Source organism: Maylandia zebra, linkage group LG23, assembly GCF_041146795.1.
Source record: "Maylandia zebra isolate NMK-2024a linkage group LG23, Mzebra_GT3a, whole genome shotgun sequence".
Taxonomy (NCBI): Eukaryota; Metazoa; Chordata; class Actinopteri; order Cichliformes; family Cichlidae; genus Maylandia; species Maylandia zebra.
Genome location: NC_135188.1, coordinates 9,561,255 through 9,580,281, shown reverse-complemented (window position 1 = coordinate 9,580,281; position 19,027 = coordinate 9,561,255). Strand labels below are relative to the sequence as shown.

The 19,027-nt window shown below is 40.6% G+C and overlaps 1 protein-coding gene across 4 annotated transcripts; it reads left to right on the top strand.

Moving 5' to 3' along the window:
* Nucleotides 1–753: 753 nt before the first annotated feature.
* Nucleotides 754–19,027, top strand: cpeb2 (cytoplasmic polyadenylation element binding protein 2). 4 transcript variants are annotated; one of them, XM_004557088.4, is made up of 11 exons: nt 754–2,124; nt 3,830–4,099; nt 8,231–8,321; nt 9,845–9,895; nt 10,879–10,902; nt 12,731–12,904; nt 13,012–13,101; nt 13,296–13,414; nt 13,734–13,848; nt 14,045–14,226; nt 15,316–19,027. In XM_004557088.4, the coding sequence occupies exons 1-11, from the start codon at nt 1,180–1,182 to the stop codon at nt 15,541–15,543; spliced, it is 2,289 nt and encodes a 762-aa protein (XP_004557145.1). In that variant the 5' UTR covers nt 754–1,179; the 3' UTR covers nt 15,544–19,027. The 4 variants fall into 4 exon arrangements, with proteins under 4 accessions (XP_004557145.1, XP_004557147.1, XP_004557146.1 ...); XM_004557090.4 differs by lacking the exon at nt 9,845–9,895; XM_004557089.4 differs by lacking the exon at nt 10,879–10,902.

The following is a 19,027-nucleotide window of genomic DNA, read 5'->3' as shown; positions in this document are numbered from 1 at the left end:
TAGTAGCCACATAGAGCTGCTGCTGGTGGCAAATCATATGTTGGGGTTACTTGTCAGCTTTGAGTTCAGTGCAGGCGAAGAAGATTCATCTCCCCTGACACGCGCTGACATAGAAAACTATATTTAGCTTGTCGGCGTACATGCGTAAAGTGACGCTGGCGCAGACGCACGCACGATGGTTGTGGACTGAATACTGATAGGCACGGGCGGATGAAAACTGTACAACGTGTACCCTGGAAATGCTTGAGCTTTTTTCAAAGCACTATTGGGGAGACATGCAGAATAGAGAGGCCAAAGTGGCGTTAACATCCAGTTCAATAAGAGTGCGTAATGTATCCTGGCTGGGCGTTTGAATTAGGCTTCTGAATGTCACTTTAGTTGAAATAAAATATTTCAAATTAACACCATGTATTGTGAAATATAAATACGAAAGGGTTATTGGCTCTTGAATAGTTGACGATGAATATGAATATGATAACTGACTAGTAGTTTGCAATGGTTGCTATAGGGTCACTTCGCTACATGGCCATACAAATTAGTCACGCGGCAGTATTAGTCATAAAATTATTGGTCATAATTAGGGCCACAGTCAGCCTACAGTGGCCTTTTTTTGCTGAGGGTTTTAGGCCTACTGCACTTTATGAATAATGAAAAAGTGACGTAAACAATGCGGTCCTCTTTGCAGCTCGGGCTCGAGGCGGGCGCACAGGCGTGATGCGGTCGTGACGTCGATTGAGTCGGGGATCTTTAATCCTCTGCCGCAGCAGCACAGCCGGTAACCAGAGGAGGGGGCAGAACGGTCGGACAGGAATGGACCGTACAGGCTAGGCTAGTGTACAAGGCCTAAAAAGCTCGGTCTTTAGTCAGATGATAATATCACCGAGTGAAACAGAGATTAGGCATCGAGCGAGCTGACTATTTGCACAGGCCAGACCCCCTCCTCTCAGCGCTGTAGTCTGCAGCCTTTTCACACACACTCTTTGAATAGACCTCATTTAGGAACGCTGGTTAAATATATTCTCGTCGGCATTTCTTGCCTTATTTAAACGTCGAATTTAGTATTTTACATCGGCGGACGGATACTACGCCTCGTCCTACCGGTTTTCCTCCCTCTTTTCGCCTTTCAGCAGCGTCGCCTCGTCCCTGCTGTTTCTGTCAGTTGCTGCGCATCAGTAAAACATGCAGGATGACCCTGTGGGGGTGACAACCACACAGTTACCCCCGTCAACCACGGAAACGGACCGCAGCAGCAGCCCGGTCAGCAAACCCGGAAAGCAGCCGAACCAAACCGACAGGCACAACGACGGCCAGCTGAGCTCGTTCACGCCGGATTATAACCACGTAGAGCAGAAGATAGCTTTCCCTGATCATTTCTGCCCGACGCAGTCTATCTGTGACCTTCAGCACAGCAGAAAAATACATCAGCAGTTAGGTCAGCACACTGAGTTCAGCCCCACAGAGCCGACCCCACCCCAGGGACGTTTCAGTCACCTGCCGCAGAGGCAGCCCTTCTCCAAGACCAAACTCAGCGCCGCTGACCCCCGCGGCTCTCCAGTGGAAGAGGCTGAAGCTGATGCCGCGTCGCCATTGCCCACTTCCGTAAACCTAAACAAGATCCAAATGGACTCCCCTATCGCCCACCATATAAATAACGGCAATGGCAGCAGCAGCAGCACCGGCAACATGTTGTCCGGAGGTCTCGGCGCCGCGTTCCCGAACCTCCCCACCCAGGAGTTGCAGAGCGCCAGTGCGGGTTCGTCTTCACCTTCCCTCCCTGGGTTCGGCACCCCTTGGTCCGTTCAGACCAGCTCCTCTCCCCCGCCCGCACCCAACTCCATCAACCCCATCCACGCGAACGCCATTAACCATATGCCCAACGCGGACTCTGACAACAGCTTCTACCCAGGTATCCCCTCCTCCATCAACCCGGCCTTCTTCCAGAGTTTTTCTCCGGTGTCAGCTAATCCGTGCGCCGGGATTAACGTGCAGGGCTTCAGCGGTCCTTTCTCACCCCAGATAAACGTCCCTCAGCAGCCGCAAAGTCGCAGGTCCCCCGTTAGTCCCCAGATGCATCCCCAGCAGGGCGCCTTCCTGCAGCAGAGGAACAACTACAACCAACATCAGGTGAGCTGCTGGGGAGCATGGCCGGGTCTCCTATTCCCATTAATGTAACTATCATAAGCGAATGTAGATATTAAGACTCTCCAAATCTGTAGCCAATCCATTAGGTCTATAGTTTTGTGAAAGCTGACTCTGGCACGTCCTTAGGTTGGGGATATTTTGTCACAATGTAGTTATAAAGCCTTTATAGATTAATGTGTGTATGTGAATTCATGTATAATCTTTACCTTGAATAATAAACTATTTTTATCTTGATGCATAATGACAAATGCATAATGCATTATGCAAGGGCTCAAGTCTACTCTTTAGGCAAAGAGAGGGAGGGGTGAACAGGGTTACAAGGGAGCATCACTGAATCTAGCTGTTGTTCTCTCCTGGAAGCTGGCTGTGGGATGTGGTCACATGGCACAGGGCCATCCCTGCCTTGTGGTGCACTCAGTGGGAATACAAAGGTTTGCAGGGTTTGTTGTCGTAAATGGGTGCTTATATTTGGGTGAAATGAAAAGCGTCCAGTATCTTGGTGGTGTGATGGTTGTCGGTTGCAATGCCCTGAGGAAATGCAGCAACAGCAGAAGCTCACATGAGCAGTCCAGTCATGCAGCAGTTGGGGGTTTGTAGCCTTCAGCTTCAGGTTTCTCCGTAATGCAATTTGCACATTGGGTGTGTGCATGGAAGTATGTATGTGACTGGGTGTGCCTGTAGTGCATGTGTGGTGTTCCTGTTTCACTAACCTTTAGCCCTTTGCTCTGAGTCCTATGTAAATATATTTTCATGAAACCAACACAGACAACCGCATAAAGGTGATCCCCACCATTACGTGCAAGTTCAATTTTAAAGTGAAAAACATAAGAAAATGCTGCATCTTTTCTATTTTGTTAGTTACTAAATGCATATTTTGTGAATCGTGTTTTTTGTATGTGAGGTTTGGTACATTCATTTCTAACAGGACTCTAAAACAGCCTCTTTTCATGTAAATGTCCTTCTAGAAGCAAGTTTTGGTACTCGGCAGCCATCTTGAAATGTCTCTGGGTGCTTATTGGATCTTTTTTGTTTGTTTGTTTGTTTTTTGGAAGCTTCATCTAAACTAACTTTAATTTCAGTGGCAACCAGGACATGGATTTCCCAACAGTAGCTTTAAAAAGAGCGTTCTTTCAACTTTGCTCATAGATTTTTCCACTTCCCTTTCTCAGAGTGCTGAGTCTCTCTCTTATGATTCTGCTTAAAAGCACTTCTGTTATCCTTTTTTTTTTTTTTTTTTTTTAGATTATTAACTCTGTTCCTCAAATACAGCACTATTAGAACATGGACGATGCCAGTGAGTCCAAAGGTTTTCAGTTTACATTAAGCATTGAGTGCAGAAGAAACAGAAAGTTGTTTCTCCTCTGTGTTTGATTCACATGTGAGATTAAGCACAATGCAATCCAATGCATGATGCTTAAGAGGGGACCCAAGGTCCAGGTGGAGAGAGACTGTGTGTAAGTTACAGAGGTGGTGTTGCAGCGCACGGGATACTTAGTATTAGTCTTAAAGCCCTAAATCTTCTTATCCAGCCACCCGTTACAGGAGCAGATCAAGCTGTGGCTGTGAAAGGAAAGAAAGGCAAGATAGGATGAAATGGATGTTGTAAATACAAAAAATATTTGTGTATTACAGACATGATAAAGCTCTCAGTTCTCTTTAACTCCATATTATCTTTATGTTTGCACAGCCCATGGTGAAACCATCTCCCTGGGGTAGTCACCAAGGCAATGGCTGGGGCTCCGGGGGGATGTCCTGGGGCCGGGACCACCGCAGAGGGAGCGGCATGGGTGTACCTGGCTCAGTCAGTCACGTCTCACCCCTGAAGAAGCCCTTCTCAAGCAATGTCATCGCTCCTCCCAAGTTCCCACGCTCTGGCGGATCACTGGGGCCTAAGTCCTGGATAGAGGAGAACATGTTTCGCACAGACAGCAACAGCAACACCTTGTTGCCCCTGCAGGTATGTTTTGTAGGTTTTGTAGGATCATTGGTTTGGTGTGTGTGGGGGGTAACAGAAGGGTTTTTGTTTGACAGTGTGAGAATCAGTGGGTTTAAAGGTGGGAAAGAGCTGGCGACAGAGGTTAAATCAATCACACGAATTAGATGTTAGACAAATTAAATGATGAAGGTCTCTGAAGGGATAGTTTTACTTAACTTTACTTGATGAGGTATAAACTAAAAGGGGATAATAATTCTTTCTATCAACAGGAGAAACATAAGCAAGAGTTTTTAGATCTGAGGATCTCGGCTGGGCTGCTTTATTTTCAGGAAGTTAACGCCTTTTGCCACTAAAACTGCTCCTTTGCCAAACTTTAAAAGGTCATATTCCAAGTTGTGGTCTACCTAATGAAAGTATCAGAAATACAGTTGTTTACTTGCATAAAATATTCAGGTTTTTGCTATTATTCAGAAAGACAAGTGTCTATACTATGGTCTTTATATGGCTAATGAAAAGTTACAATTTCACTGGTACTTGCAATGAAACTAATGAAAGTTAAGTTTTCTAGGTAACAAACTCACTCCTTCTTTTCTTTAAATACCTTCTTAAATAGACTTGTTGTGTAATACAAAAGGCCTCTCGAAGAGCAAATGATATTTAAAAGTAGATGTGTTTCTCCCAATGACCAAAAATGTGGGATTTTCTTTTGGGTAGGCATCTGTAGCCTGGCTTGGCAGAACTGACAGTAAACAAGAACGAGGTCGTGTGGAGCAAATGACATCAAAAGAGTAAATGCACATTCCAAATGTTCTCTATACATGTCTAAACAACATATTACCACATCCATTCCCATATCTTCATCAGAAAATTGACACTACAATATGCTGCCTATGTGTCTAATTTCTGAATATTGTCACGTTTCTAACATTAATGATATATTTTTTGTGTACTTAAATGAACTGAGGGACTCTATGATCATCAGTGCATCTACTTTCCCCTTTTAATGCTTCAGGGTCCAGATGGTCATCGTTTAGTCATATTTTAATCACATCGTTCTAATTTTCCTGCCAAAAACAAAATTCCCATTTGTTCACAAAATTGGATTAATCTTTGTCTCTTTCGTGTCGCTGATACAGTGTTTTTCCAGGCTCAGAATGGGCCTCTGTGGGATGACTAAGTACAGTGACTTACCTAATTTAACAAAATTTTCCTTTTTCTCACTATTTCTTAAACAAGAACGTCTGTTGTGTGTGTTAGTAAATGAAATCCCAATTCACAAAACTGATTTAGGAAGATTATTTTATTACAGTTACCTCCTGTGTAGGAAAAATGTTTTTACCAGAACTAAAAACATGAACTGATTTATAACCCCTGAAGACATTTATGTAGTGCCTTGTGCTCGGTTTATTTGTGTATAATTATCTTTAATTAATGCATTGAACCACACACAGAGTCATCCATTTAACTTTTACACGTTGCACTCAGAATGTATCACTTTTGTACAACACATAGCTTATAGCACATGCTTCAGAACCAAGGCTTGCAGCACAATTCAAGTGATGCCCCATATGTCACTTTATATTTTTCTTAAAATGGGACCCAGACACTTGTGATCGTCATAGTAACACACCTCCCGTGCACACACTGAATTAAACCTTGCCTGGAGTTTCAAGTTAGCAATCAAACTTACACAGAATGCAGAAAAAAGCAAAGTAACCTGATGTGGAAGATTGCGAAGCCTAGATCTTTGCCAAGTGTAAAGAGACGTCTGCGTGTGCCGTGAGACTGGTTGCTATTTTCAAAGAACATAATTTGCATTGTGATTTGATGTTTCGATTCTCGTGCCTGCAAAGAAATGGAGTCATAGTCAGGAAAGCCTTCAGAAAATCTCCCCCTGGGATACAGGCACTTTGAACAGTGTTTTACTTGTTTTGAATTGATATTACTGAGTTCTTAGGAACATTTATGAGGCAGTATTGTTCCCTGAAACTCCATGTTTAATATCATTCTTTGTCATAGTTTATCATTTCCAGTGCGACTTGCATTGAAAGAGCTCGGTGTTGCTGTTGAATTCTTCTATAAAATCATTCAGTTATAGGCTTCATGTAAGAGACATTTTAATGTTAAAAACTGCACAGCTTGGACACTCAAAGTGCATCAATTGATTAAAAGTTTAAATGTGCCTTTAAGGACCTCAACACACAATTAATATAAAATCAAATCCACAAAACCTTTCAGATTATGAGCGACTTTGCCTGAATCAATTCTAAGATTAATGCGGGTATGGCCGTGACTCATTCAGACCGATCTAATGATATCACCTTATTAATGGTGTCACCAAATGGTACGACTGTTGCTATGAGCTCAAATTATTAGTATTATCAGTGCCAAGAAGTGCAGCGCTTCCTATTCCAGGAAACAGACGCGACTGCATGGATTGTTAATTTCCATAAACAGTGTCACTACTGGAATTTTTCAGATTCCAAGTCTTTTCCTTCCTTCCTCTCTGTTTAATGTTTGGCAGTCAGTGACAGACTGTATCTCTGCTGTGTCATGTTTTTAACATAACACAGAGGTAAACTGGGGACAAAAGGAACAGCACCTCTGCCTTCAGTTAGCCTTTAGTGGGGCTAGTCACTTGTTGTTTCTCTAAGAAAGGCTGCAAGTTTCCTGCAATTAACTGATGTGATCACCCTAAAATACTATGACGCTAAAGAAAAAAGATCATCCAGCAACGTCAGGTTTCCCATTGCTCATTGTCACCCATTACATCAGTCTTCTTGTTAACACAGAACCCTCCAGAATCCTTGGCCTGTCATGAAAATTACTCAAACTAAATGATCAACAGTAAACAGGTTGCTGTTTAGCACTTCAAAGAAAAAACACGTGCACTATTGATGTGATGATAGAAATATCACCAAGATTTCTTCAAGCCTGGAATATTTACATGAAAAAATCTGTGAAGGAAAGGGATATTAAAAAAATTAAGCCAATTTAAATTAACTAGTGGTCCGCTGGCAAGCAAAAGGTCCTGGTTCAATTCCAGCTGGAGACACAAATCCCCTGAAAATCCCCACATCCAGCCTGAAATTTGGCCACCCATCCCCTTTGGCAAGGAAGCAGGCAAAAGTCGCTGTCCTTCGTCTCTAAAGTTGGCAGGTTTATGACACATAAAGACCAGTGTGAACCTGTTAATCATTCTCATAATGCAGCAGTGAAAGGGTTTGGTCAAAAAGTTCCAAAACTATTAAAAAGCAAAAAACACTCACTTTAAAGTTGGCCCCCTTCAGGATTGTCTCACTGTGAAGCTCTGCAGCGCTCAAGCACTCCCCAGACTTGAAACAGAGCGCTAAAGTGAACCTCGATCTCAAACTAATCTGCGTTTTTACATCTACCTGAACGTTTTCACATGACAGTGCACTCTAGTACAATGCAGGGAAACCGTTTCTGGTTACACCAGCACAGTTGTCACTTATCATCAGCCGTCCTTGTGAAATTTGACTTCCTGTGATTTTGTCCCCTTACCTGAAATGAAGTTCAAGTTGAAGCTTGACCAACACAAATGCAAGAAGTTGCATGCTATTGCATTTTAATTGTAAATTTTTTGATAGCATTTTGTATTTTGCGCAGTTACCGTGTGATCATTTTCTGAATTACTGTTGCTTACACAGAAGCGACATGCTGCTATTAACTATCATAGAGTTGGGACATTAGCCTGTCATTGTGCTGTGTGTTATAAGGTGGACTTGGCACTCTGGCTAGAATAATAAGATGATCAACTTCACTGTTCTGCTGACAAACTCCCAACCTCCATCTCAGCTCTATTGTGAAATGCCGCTCCTGGTTTTAGTTTCCATTTTCTCTCTTTGTCTGCATCTTGGAAGCAGTCCAGAGAGCTTGGGGAATCCGTTGTGTAGGCTGCCTGTAAACTTACCTTTAGACTCCTGAAGTGAATAAATACGGAAAAAATGTTAATCCGAGCGTGAGGCGCATGTTAAGCCAAATACCCTGTGCTTCAAAGGTTTTATTATTCATAAGCCAAATCCCGAAGGTGTGTGAGAAACGTGAGGATTTATTCGTGCACCGTGACGTTTGTTTGTTTTGTCAAACTCTGGATGATTAAAAAAAGAAATGTCACCTGTATTTTTTCAGGATCGCACCAGGATGTACGACAGTCTGAACATGCACTCCCTGGAGAGCTCTCTGATTGACATCATGCGAGCTGAGCAGGATCCGATGAAAGGTAAGCTGGCCTTTCCCTTTCAGTCTCAGTTCGTGGGGTCAGAGGGAGGCGATCGTGTTCGCGGAGGCAACCCGACATCGTGCAGGGAAGTGACAGGCCCATTGCTCCCAGAGCTGTGCTGTTTTTCCACACACCAGCTTATTTTCTCCGTGCTGAGAGCTTAATACTTGTGCCACCAGCTGCACATTTACATGACCTTCCAGCTCTGATCCTGTTCCTACTTAACCTGAACAGCACACTGATCTGACTCAGAGCTGGAGGTCAGGAAAAAGAGAAACCATGGCATTTTTCTTTACTAATATCAGAAAACATCTGTAACTGTCAAACATGTGTATTTTACACCTTAAAAATATATTAACGGATCTGTGTAACTGCTGAATTATTCCTCACTTCTTGGCAGGACCAAGCAGAGAATTTATCGTAGATCGACACTGTCCTGGCCTCCTGTGCTCAACTGCTGGACATCAGAGGAGCAGTGTCAAATAACAGCTCCTACTGACGGCTGCTCGTAGCTCTTTTACAGCCTGACAAGCCAAAAACACTCTCACTTTAAAATATTACAAAGAAGAAAAACTCATCACTGGTTAAAAGACAAACAGTTGAGGTTTGCAAACACGTATAAAATTTCCTGTGTGGATTTTCTCATTTGCAGTTGGCTAAGATTATTACTCAACCTGCGCCCTCCTTTCTTGGGCGAGTTTCTTGTTTTTCCTGCCGGAGCAGATGGAGAGGACACGGGCCAGTGTGCACAGCAAAGCGTGGGGGGTTGGGGGGGTCTACTCTAATTTTAGATGTGATCACACTTTCACACGCTGCATATGACAGCTAAGAGAGGTGAGATGGAAGGGGGGGTTGCAGGGGTCCGCTCTGCCATTTATAGCACTGACATGGTTAACACAACACAGCATTCTGGATAACGGCTCCAAATGTAGCTTCTCATAAGGCAACACATTTTTAATATATTTGTATCTTATTAGTGACTTAATTTATCTGACATTTCACAATGAATGCTGTGATCTAGAATTTGGTATTTGTGATTTTTGATTCATTAGTACGATTGAGAAACCACTGTAAAACTAAATATGATGGGAAATTGGGTTACTATAACAAGTGTTTTTTTTCCTCAATCGTTTCCAAAGCAGAATGTAAAAAAAAAAAAGGGGAGAAATTGTCTTGTTCAGCTCAGAACTTGCTAGGTCTTTGCATTAAAATGTTTGTTTGTTTTTTTTTTAAATGGACGTTGTTATCGCCTTAAATAAAACAAGTAATTCCACTGTAGTTTGGTCGGAAAGCTGAAACAGTATGTGGTCATTTATGGGGGAAAAAAACATTTGCTCCTGTTTGTGCTCAACTTAGACATGTGAAAAGACAGTTGTTTTTTCTGTTTATGTGTGTGCGTGCATTTTTGTGTGGTTATTCCCATGTACATGCATTGGCTTTGCCCTGTCTTCTCCATCTGCTCTATGTCTCATTCCTATTTGTGTGTGTGTTTTCTGCGTGTGTGTGTCTGTTTCTCACATCAGGCCGTGTGGGATGCCCTAACCCCGGGGCTGACGGCCTACTCATGCTCAATGGTAATTATCTCCTAGCACCATCCTCCTGTGTCTGCAGCTCTCATGATGCTCCCACCATTACTCTTTAGCCTCATTAGACGCACTCACTGTGGTGCAATAAGGCCACGCAGTGTCACCTCTGCTGCATCTGCTGCAGAGTATCTGACAGTACCCGTTAAATGGGTTCAGTTTTTTTAACCAGCTGTTCAACTGTTTTGTTGGCATTAAAGTGGCTATGTGGTATAACTGAAAATTTACTGTGCTCGTTTTGTGTAGTACTTGAATGACAAAGGTTGTTCCAGGTTGCCTCCAATTAAATTTTCTTGTGTTAATTAGAATAATTGTTGCCCTGAATAGTCCCTGTGTTTTTGTTTTTTTAGCTTCACATTTGGAGACACATCCAGTTGTCAAAAAAATAAAACCGTGTTTTGTAACAGTATTAGCGAGACATAAATCGGGGTCAGACAACATTTGGGAGTAATTATGAGTGTTTTTAATAAGTTCTGGTTGCCATTTCCTCCTGAGACTCAATAATCAGAAAATAATTTTTGTCCCCTTTTCAACGCCATCTATGCTGCTGTGTGTAATTAGATTTCTTGTCCCTGCCAGAGCATATTTAGGGCTTTGGCCTTTAAACAGTTTTCCTTTTTCTGGTTTTTGATCGCATTTAAAACCTTTTTGTGCAAAATAACAACATTTGTGTAAATGTCATTTATAGGCTTCTGGGCTTTCTGTGTATTGCTTTCATCAAGTATATGACAGATGCAGCCCCTCAGGCTTCCTTGCCACAGCATTTTGGAAGTTTGGAAAAAATAATAATTTTTGTTTTGGGTTTCAGGAGGATTTAAGTCCTTTTTTAAAAGTATCTCAGTTTAGCTCATTAGTCGGTGACTTGAATAAAAGCTGGTTGGGTTGGATCAGCAGATTAAAGTCTACAGTTACAAATGCCCTCTGAGAAATGTTTCATAGCTGAAACTTGCACTCTTGTACTTTTCTACATGCAGCCAGGAGCTATGGGAGGCGTCGAGGTAAATTCAGCTTTCTCTAGCGTGTCTCTTTACTTGTGGCTTTTTCCTTGTGGCATGTGTTATTGCTTAAATAGATACCAAACTGAGGCCTTAAGTCTGGACTTAGACTTCACTGTTTTCTGCTTTTAAATTTGGGAACACAGAATTTTGCTCATCAAATTTCTGATTGACTATTAAAAAAATATACAAAGAAAAATGTGTTGTTTCAGTATCCAGACATACATTAAGTTTAGGGTTTCATGTTTGGTGGTGTTTATAGCCTCTGCTCTATGGAAACCCAAAGTATAAATAAAATAGGTTAGCATGTAGCACTTTGTATAGATTTTTGACTGTGTGCTTAAAATAAGGTCTGTGTTTTACACAAACTTTAGATATTTTCACGTTTTGTTCCCCACTTGTGAATTTTGAAACTGTATCTCAAGTTTTGGTAGCAAACAAAGGAGGTTAGTGATAGTCAGGCTGAAGTCATGCTGCTAGGGTGCAGCTTATTTATACCTCAAAATATGTGTTTTTACTTCTGCCAAATGTATCCACACTTAAAAAAAACTGTGAAAATGGATTGAATATGTGAAGATTATCTTGAAATCACTCGGCACCTATAACGAGGAGCCGCGCAAACCTTTAAAGAGAACCTTTATTTCCCACAGAGCTTATTTTCTGCAGAAGTCCAAAACCCTGTAGAAACATCCCATTGGTTTCTAAAAATAATAAATTATTAAAATATACTAATCTTCTAAAATATTATTATATCATTCATGTTCATAATAACAGTGATTTTATTCCAAAACCCCGACACCACCTGTTTGTTTGAGAAGTTCTGTTATGGACCTCCGAGCTCAGTATTTTAACCATCTACATCTTGGTGTTTCTGAACCAGATGTGCTCGACTGTGAAATGGCAAGCTAACAGGGTAACGACTTGTCAATGATAAATTATTATCCTGAATAATCAATATGTAATTTACAATAAGGTCTTGATATTTTCTTCAGTATGACCTTAAACTAGCAGCTGAGCCCATAAATCCTGCAGGAAAGTGTTCTACTGAGACCACAAATAAAGGGAAGTGAGGGTTGTTGTTTTTTTTGTTTGTTGTTTTTTGATTTTGCAACCACGAGTCGCCCCCTGGTGGCTCATAAAAAGAATCCTCTTTTAAGCCACTTCTGTGATGGCTTCACTTTTTTGGCTTGTAAGCTGCGTCTGTCCTTATGCTCTGACAGAAGCAGCTGCTAGTTGAATCAGATTAATTTGATTTCTTTCCTTTGCTGGCTAAAGACTTTGGTCCAATAATTCACATTTTATCTAATATAATGCAAAGAATGTGCTAAAGAAATCCCCTCATTTCATTTATATTTGCTATATAATGAATAACTTAATTCATTATTTATTCTTTTAAAATAACTTGTGTCGTCTGGTATATATTTGAACACTTTGGGACTCCATAGTGCTTAGCCATTATGTTAACAGCTTCGCTCCACTCGGCCTGCCTTTCCACACACGCTTTATCTGCCACGCTGCTCTGGGTGGAGCACACATGATTGCGTGTCCCAGTCTCGGATCTGTAAAAAAACAAATTGTACATAATCCTCACTTTAAGCTGGTGCTTGGCCTCACATCCACTCAGCAATAAAGTGCAATAAAAGCAGAAACATTATTTTATAGAAAGCCTCTCATCTCAGTACGTCCCTGTCATAGCAGAGATGTAACATTGCCTCAAGGAGAGGAAATGTGACTGGGATTGGAAACATGTTCGTGAGGGTTTCTGCTTGTGAATGTTTAATAGCATGCTTGACATTTGCTGTAGCCTTGCCTGCCTTTTTTTGTCCACCAGGCCGCTCCTCTCTCTTCCCTATTGATGACAATCTCCTTGATGATGGCCATGGCAACCAGGGTGTCCCAGGAGTCCTTGGCTCTCCCAACTGTTACCCTCACCAAAACGGGGAACGCATCGAGCGCTTCTCTCGTAAGGTGTTTGTGGGAGGTTTGCCTCCTGACATAGACGAAGGTGAGTAAAGAAATGATTTCATGATTGTGTTGTACTGCCAGTCCTTTAAAAAAAAAAATTCTATGATTTATCTCCCTACTTACGTGTCACATGTCAAATTCCCTTAGATGAAATAACCTCAAGCTTCCGCCGCTTTGGTCACCTTGTGGTGGACTGGCCACACAAAGCAGAGAGTAAATCCTACTTTCCGCCTAAAGGTATTAGCAAAAGCATCAAGCTCACCTATTTATGGCTGGTTACCAGTATTTACATTGAGCCTGCACGGTATTATGATATGATGCAAATAAGTGAATGTCATTTGAATAGTGACAAACCAAGGTGAGCACCTTTGTTATACCCTCTCTTGTTCTTATATGCATGTACACTGAAGCTTTTTATATACGTTTCCTAGGCTATGCATTCCTGCTGTTCCAGGAAGAGAGCTCGGTGCAGGCTCTGATTGAAGCCTGTATGGAGGAGGATGGGAAGCTTTACCTGTGTGTCTCCAGCCCCACCATCAAGGACAAACCTGTGAGTTTTTCAAAAATTGCTTTTAAATCTTTAAACACTTAAATAATAATAATTTAAAAGATGGGTGTAGCTTTTGTGTCTGAATAGTGATGCCAACATGGAAGTACCTTAAAATGACTTCATTGTGTCTAACAGCCAGAGCGAGGGACTGATTTGATTGCAGGCACATGTGGTTAAAGCAGCAGAAAATATAGCAATATCCATCTTTAAATATACTCTGTGGCACAGCAGTACCAGCTCGCTGTGAAAAGAAGCTATATGGGCACAATTTTCCTATAGGGGGGAAAGGTGATCTAATCTTGTTAGACTTTGACACCAGGTGCAAATTCGTCCTTGGAACCTGAGCGACAGCGATTTTGTGATGGATGGATCTCAGCCTCTTGATCCCCGCAAGACCATCTTTGTGGGCGGCGTCCCTCGTCCTCTGAGAGCAAGTAAATATAGCCAACTTGTTTCTCTACGACTAGTATTGCATCTTAATAGAGATGAATTCAAGCTATGCGTGCAATGATAACTTGGACTAAAAATAAGCTTCTGATAGCTTCTCTTCTGTTCTCAAATCCACATCTTGTATCTGTTTTTTCACATATTTAAATTCATCTTTTTGTCCTCTGTTCATTTTTTTACTAGTCGAGTTGGCCATGATTATGGATCGCCTCTATGGTGGAGTGTGCTACGCAGGAATTGATACAGATCCAGAGCTCAAATACCCAAAGGGGGCAGGACGAGTGGCTTTCTCAAACCAACAGAGTTACATCGCTGCCATCAGCGCGAGATTCGTCCAGCTGCAGCATGCTGACATTGATAAGAGGGTATGACCACCCTCCTTTCATTAATATTTCCCCCGTCTTCGACTTTTTAGTGTATATCAGGGTTTCAGAATTTTTTTTGTAATTAAATGTAACACTTTTTGAAACCTCAAGAAAAGCAGCACACTATCAAAGGAATGTGGTCATTTGGTTTATAGAAACCTCTGTGCTCAGTGTAGTGGTCAGTGAAGCACTTTGTTTCACTGTTCAGTGTTGCTGGTATTTTGCATCTGTCAATGGCAAACAGTTTTTTCTGCTACTGGCTCTTGTTTCTTCTCATTTATTGGATTGGATGATTAAAAACTAAAGAAATAAAACATGTTGGCAATTTAAAAATGTGCTAATTTAACAAACAGAGGCCCCTGTAGCATGTGGAAACACCAACCCATTCTACAATCAGCAATCATTCACTCAAATAAATGAAACCAATCGAACTTCAGTAGATTAAGGTGTTTGGCATTGGCAGAGAAGATTTAGCAAGTTTTTCATGGGCACAACCCACATTCTCAACGCTGCTGCCCCACCCTCAAATGTATGTTACTTAGAAATGTAGCACCGTTTAGGAGAAATAAACAGGTTTTCCCACTTGTTACAATGTAGACATAATCAGCCAAACTTCTCTAGCTTTAATGTTGCACATTTGTGGGTTGTGACATTGTATGCAAGAACATAAGATAACATACTAATTCCATAAAGGAACAAAAGATGGTAGGAATCTACAGTATGATACATATTTCACTAAATATTTTATTTATAAGCAGAATCTCAAAATTTTACTAACGATCACAAATAAAAGGCTTCGAGATATTTTATTACCGTAAATTAAACTTTTCAGACTTTAGGAATCAGTAGGATTCATGGTATATGACATAGTTGTCATGGTGATGTGTAATTTATGCCATTCGCGCGTGCAAGTGTGTGTGTATTTGCATCTTTTTGTGTGTTATCAGCATCCCTACAGAGAAGAAGGGGCTTGTTGTTATGATAAGCAAACGCTTGTTAGGGCTGGTTAAATAAGGTTTTCTCTCTGCCTGTGCTTCGTTAAGCTTGTTTCCTTCGTTACAGCTGACATTATGTCTCGTTAATGTGCAGGTGGAGGTGAAGCCCTACGTCCTGGATGATCAGCTCTGTGATGAGTGCCAGGGTGCTCGTTGTGGAGGGAAATTTGCTCCTTTTTTCTGTGCTAACGTCACCTGTCTTCAGTACTACTGCGAGTTCTGCTGGGCTAACATCCACTCCCGTGCCGGACGGGAGTTTCACAAGCCTCTGGTTAAAGAAGGCGCCGACCGCCCTCGCCAGATTCACTTCCGCTGGAATTAGAGATTGCGACCCCCAATTTCATGGTAACACAGTTAGGGGAAAGGGAAATTAAACACTGGCTAACAGGAAAAAGAGCATCGCTCAGCCTCTCCTGCTTCCTAAGCTATCAGTATAATCAAGTACATAACACTATACAGTATATACTATATATCTATATATCTTTTGTAGCAGCCAAACACCACAAGCCTCAGTTTTTCACCAAAACCCCCCGCACATCTCAGGCTCTGACAACTCTACAACTCTTTTGTGGTACTTTCATCTTTTCTAAGAGGAGATTTAAAAAACAAAAAAAGAGATTGATTTTTGTAGCTTTTTTTATTATCATTATTTTTGTATGTGAGATTTAACGTAGATACGGGAATGTTTTTGCATGGGGGCAGCTTGTCTGTCTGTCTGCTGCTAGCCACCCCACGGTGCGTTCAGTGCACACTTATTTCTGGGAAAACCTCGATTCTATAATGTTGACGCCTGCCCCGGGTCATTAACCAAAGGTAGAAAAAAATATAGGAAGCTTAAAATTGACACATTTTCTGCCACAAAGCAAACCGTTGTTTGTTTGTTTTTAACTTTGCCATGGGCTCTTTCTTCTTGTTAGAGAGTTTATTGAAATGTAAAAAAAAGAAGACACTAGGGTTATTTTTGCGCTCATACTGACCCGTAGAGTGATACCTCAAAATACAAAATCTGCTTTTCTGCAACTGTATTCAACATTTATACTGACCGAGCTATTTCAGAAGCTTTGCTGCTATATATACATATATATGAATAGATGTGTAGGTATTATATTTAATGCCATTTATAAACCTGAATCATGTAAAACGAAATGCAGTATGCACTCGAACACTTCTGGCCCCCATTGCCATAGAAAGATTTAAGAGTGCATATAATGACAATAGGCTTAGCTACACAAATAGCATGCTGGATATATGTCAGGAAAAAACAAACCACTGAAATAATAAATGCAGACAAGACGTAACAATTCTATAATGAGTAGCATGATCATCAAGTACAAATGCCTAAGAGGGGAAAAAAAATCAGACTAAGATAAATGAGTTAAAAAAACATATTTAAACTTGCATGCTTTGATGTTTCTCTGTTGTTTGATCTGTTTACATACTAACAATACAAAAAGTGATATTGGTTCTACTGTAGACTTAGTGGATGCCATCACGTTGTCACGTGGTGGCTTGTATAGCAAAAAAAAAACAACAAAAAAATGCCATTGAGAAGCAGAGTGGTGTTCAGTGGTTTGTGTTTGTGTGTCGTCCATGTGCTGTGTGACTGTTGTTAGTGTAGACTGAGGCTCTAGTTTAGCTATCAACAGATTTCGTAGAGAAGAATGACTCCACCTTCACTCTTCCTATCCATATCTTTGTGTGGTTCCAAAGGCTAATCTGGTGTAGCTTCACCAGCAGACCAGACGCAAATGAAAGACTTTGTCAGTTTGGCGTGCTCCGTGTTATTGAGCATTGTTCAAACACACTAAACTGCTTATTTTGTAATGTAACAGTCAGGCTTCCATGCTGTGTGGCTGCAGCTCCATAAATCCAAGGAAACACTGACGCAGTTACCGGAAGATGAAGCATCTCCACATCTCCTCACCACACTTGTCCACGATGAAGACAGTGACGCGTGGTCTTCGCTAAAGATGATCTTTTTCTTTTTATTGTTTGTTTAATTTCCTCCTCGACCCTTGAAAAACTCTTTAGGGACAATCTTTTTTGTGAGGACGGTCGCCCAGCCGTCTGTTTGGTACTGTACAAGTGTGTCGCTCTCGTGTTGTCGTGGTTTTAGTGTCTCATGCCCCTGTGTGTGTGCTCCTCGGTATCAGTGTTCAGGCGTCAACTGTGTACTGTTACAAAACCTTAATGGAACTGAGACTAGTTGAGTTGTGTAATTGAAATTGTTTGTGTGAACAATTTACTCATCACTGGCCCTTCAATATGTTGTTTTTTTTTTTTTTTTTTAATATATAATATACATTATGCACTACTTTTCTGTATCCCTGCTCGTTTTCCGTCTCCTTCACCCCTTGTGTTTAGAAGCGAATTATGAAAGTTTTCACCTATTTATAGGTAGAATTTATCATATTTTTTCCCCATAATGACTTATTTAAAGTGTAGCGTGGAGCAGTGGTCTTAAGTTAGCTATGTTTTGTGTGAGTAGAGCAAAAAGCAAATGTTTTCTAATATATTCTAAAATGGTCCGGGTGTTACGAGGAGCGGGAGTCGGAAAGGCGTCGCGGCCTGCAACCTGATGGGAGGTGAAAGCTAAAGACTGGGCTCCCGCTCTGGCCCCTCTTCCTCCTCGTGGCTTTGGTTCTCATGGCGTCTGATAATGTTTGAATATCGTCACCTGTAACACTTGACTCGTGCTGTTTTTGTGAGCTTCTATTTTCTATGTTAAACACTGTTACTTGGTTCTGTATGTGTCCTTGCTTTTGTAAAAATCATATTTATTTCACTATTTTTGTAGACGAAAAAATGAGTTGATTTTGATTGTATTTTTCTATTTAAATAGGACTGATATTTCGATTTTATTTACCCCTAATTATGTCCAAAAGTTTTGGTTGACAAAGAATCACATCATTAGTAACATCAAAGTTTTTGATATACAGCTGATTCTTATTTTGATACACATGACACGTTTGATTTAATGGAAGGAAACATGAAGGTTTTATTATATTCTGGGAAGACACTTGAGATTCTCCCCTGTTGCATCGAGGCCCCAGCTGCCTGTCCTCGTAGATGCTCTGAAACTTGAATATAACACATTTTGAAAGGCTGACTAACCTCGAATCTGTGTTGTGATGTGCAATACTGTTTCTAATGTTTGTATAAAAGTAAGAACTACAGTGTAAACCTTTTTAATGCAGATTTATTTTTTTCATTGCATATTTTGCAAATTTCTGATCCACAGTGTCATTTTTTACTGTCAGAAAAAGATACCCCGTTTTTTCATTGCAAGTATTTTTAAATCCAGATATCTTTGTACTGATGTAAATGATTGTAGTTATTTTGGATAGTGTTTTGCTAACAAAAGGAGAGACTTTTTCATGCATATTTCTATTTCTTTTCATCTTGTTTTTTCCCACATTTTCTTTTATTTGATAGTAGCAGGTTCTTGGAATAATTTTTCATATTTAAATGTCATTGGTATTATTTTGTATTTTTATGTGAAAAACACTATATATAATTTAAAGATGCTAATTGCTAAAATATTATTTTGAGTTTAATTATTTTTAAAGCTAAATATTTGTAATTTTATTGTTAAAGTGACTAATTTCTAAATCAGAGTTTGTGTGTATAGCTTCACAAAAGTCGTTTATGAGATGTTTGGATTGTAATTATTACTGAATGGTTCTTTGATATGCAAAATGAATATCATGTTTATTTTTATTTTTGTTTTTGTATTTAAATGGGGTGTTGATTACAATCTCTTTTCCTTTCTTTCACTTCCTGAATAAAGACCCATTCTGTTTGGA

Excerpts from the sequence above, each read along its gene's own strand:
- cpeb2 (XM_004557088.4), top strand. The coding sequence starts at position 1,180 with ATGCAGGATGACCCTGTGGGGGTGACAACCACACAGTTACCCCCGTCA. Across the intron at positions 2,125-3,829 it reads ACAACTACAACCAACATCAG|CCCATGGTGAAACCATCTCC; the intron begins GTGAGCTGCTGG and ends ATGTTTGCACAG. Across the intron at positions 10,903-12,730 it reads GAGCTATGGGAGGCGTCGAG|GCCGCTCCTCTCTCTTCCCT; the intron begins GTAAATTCAGCT and ends TTTGTCCACCAG.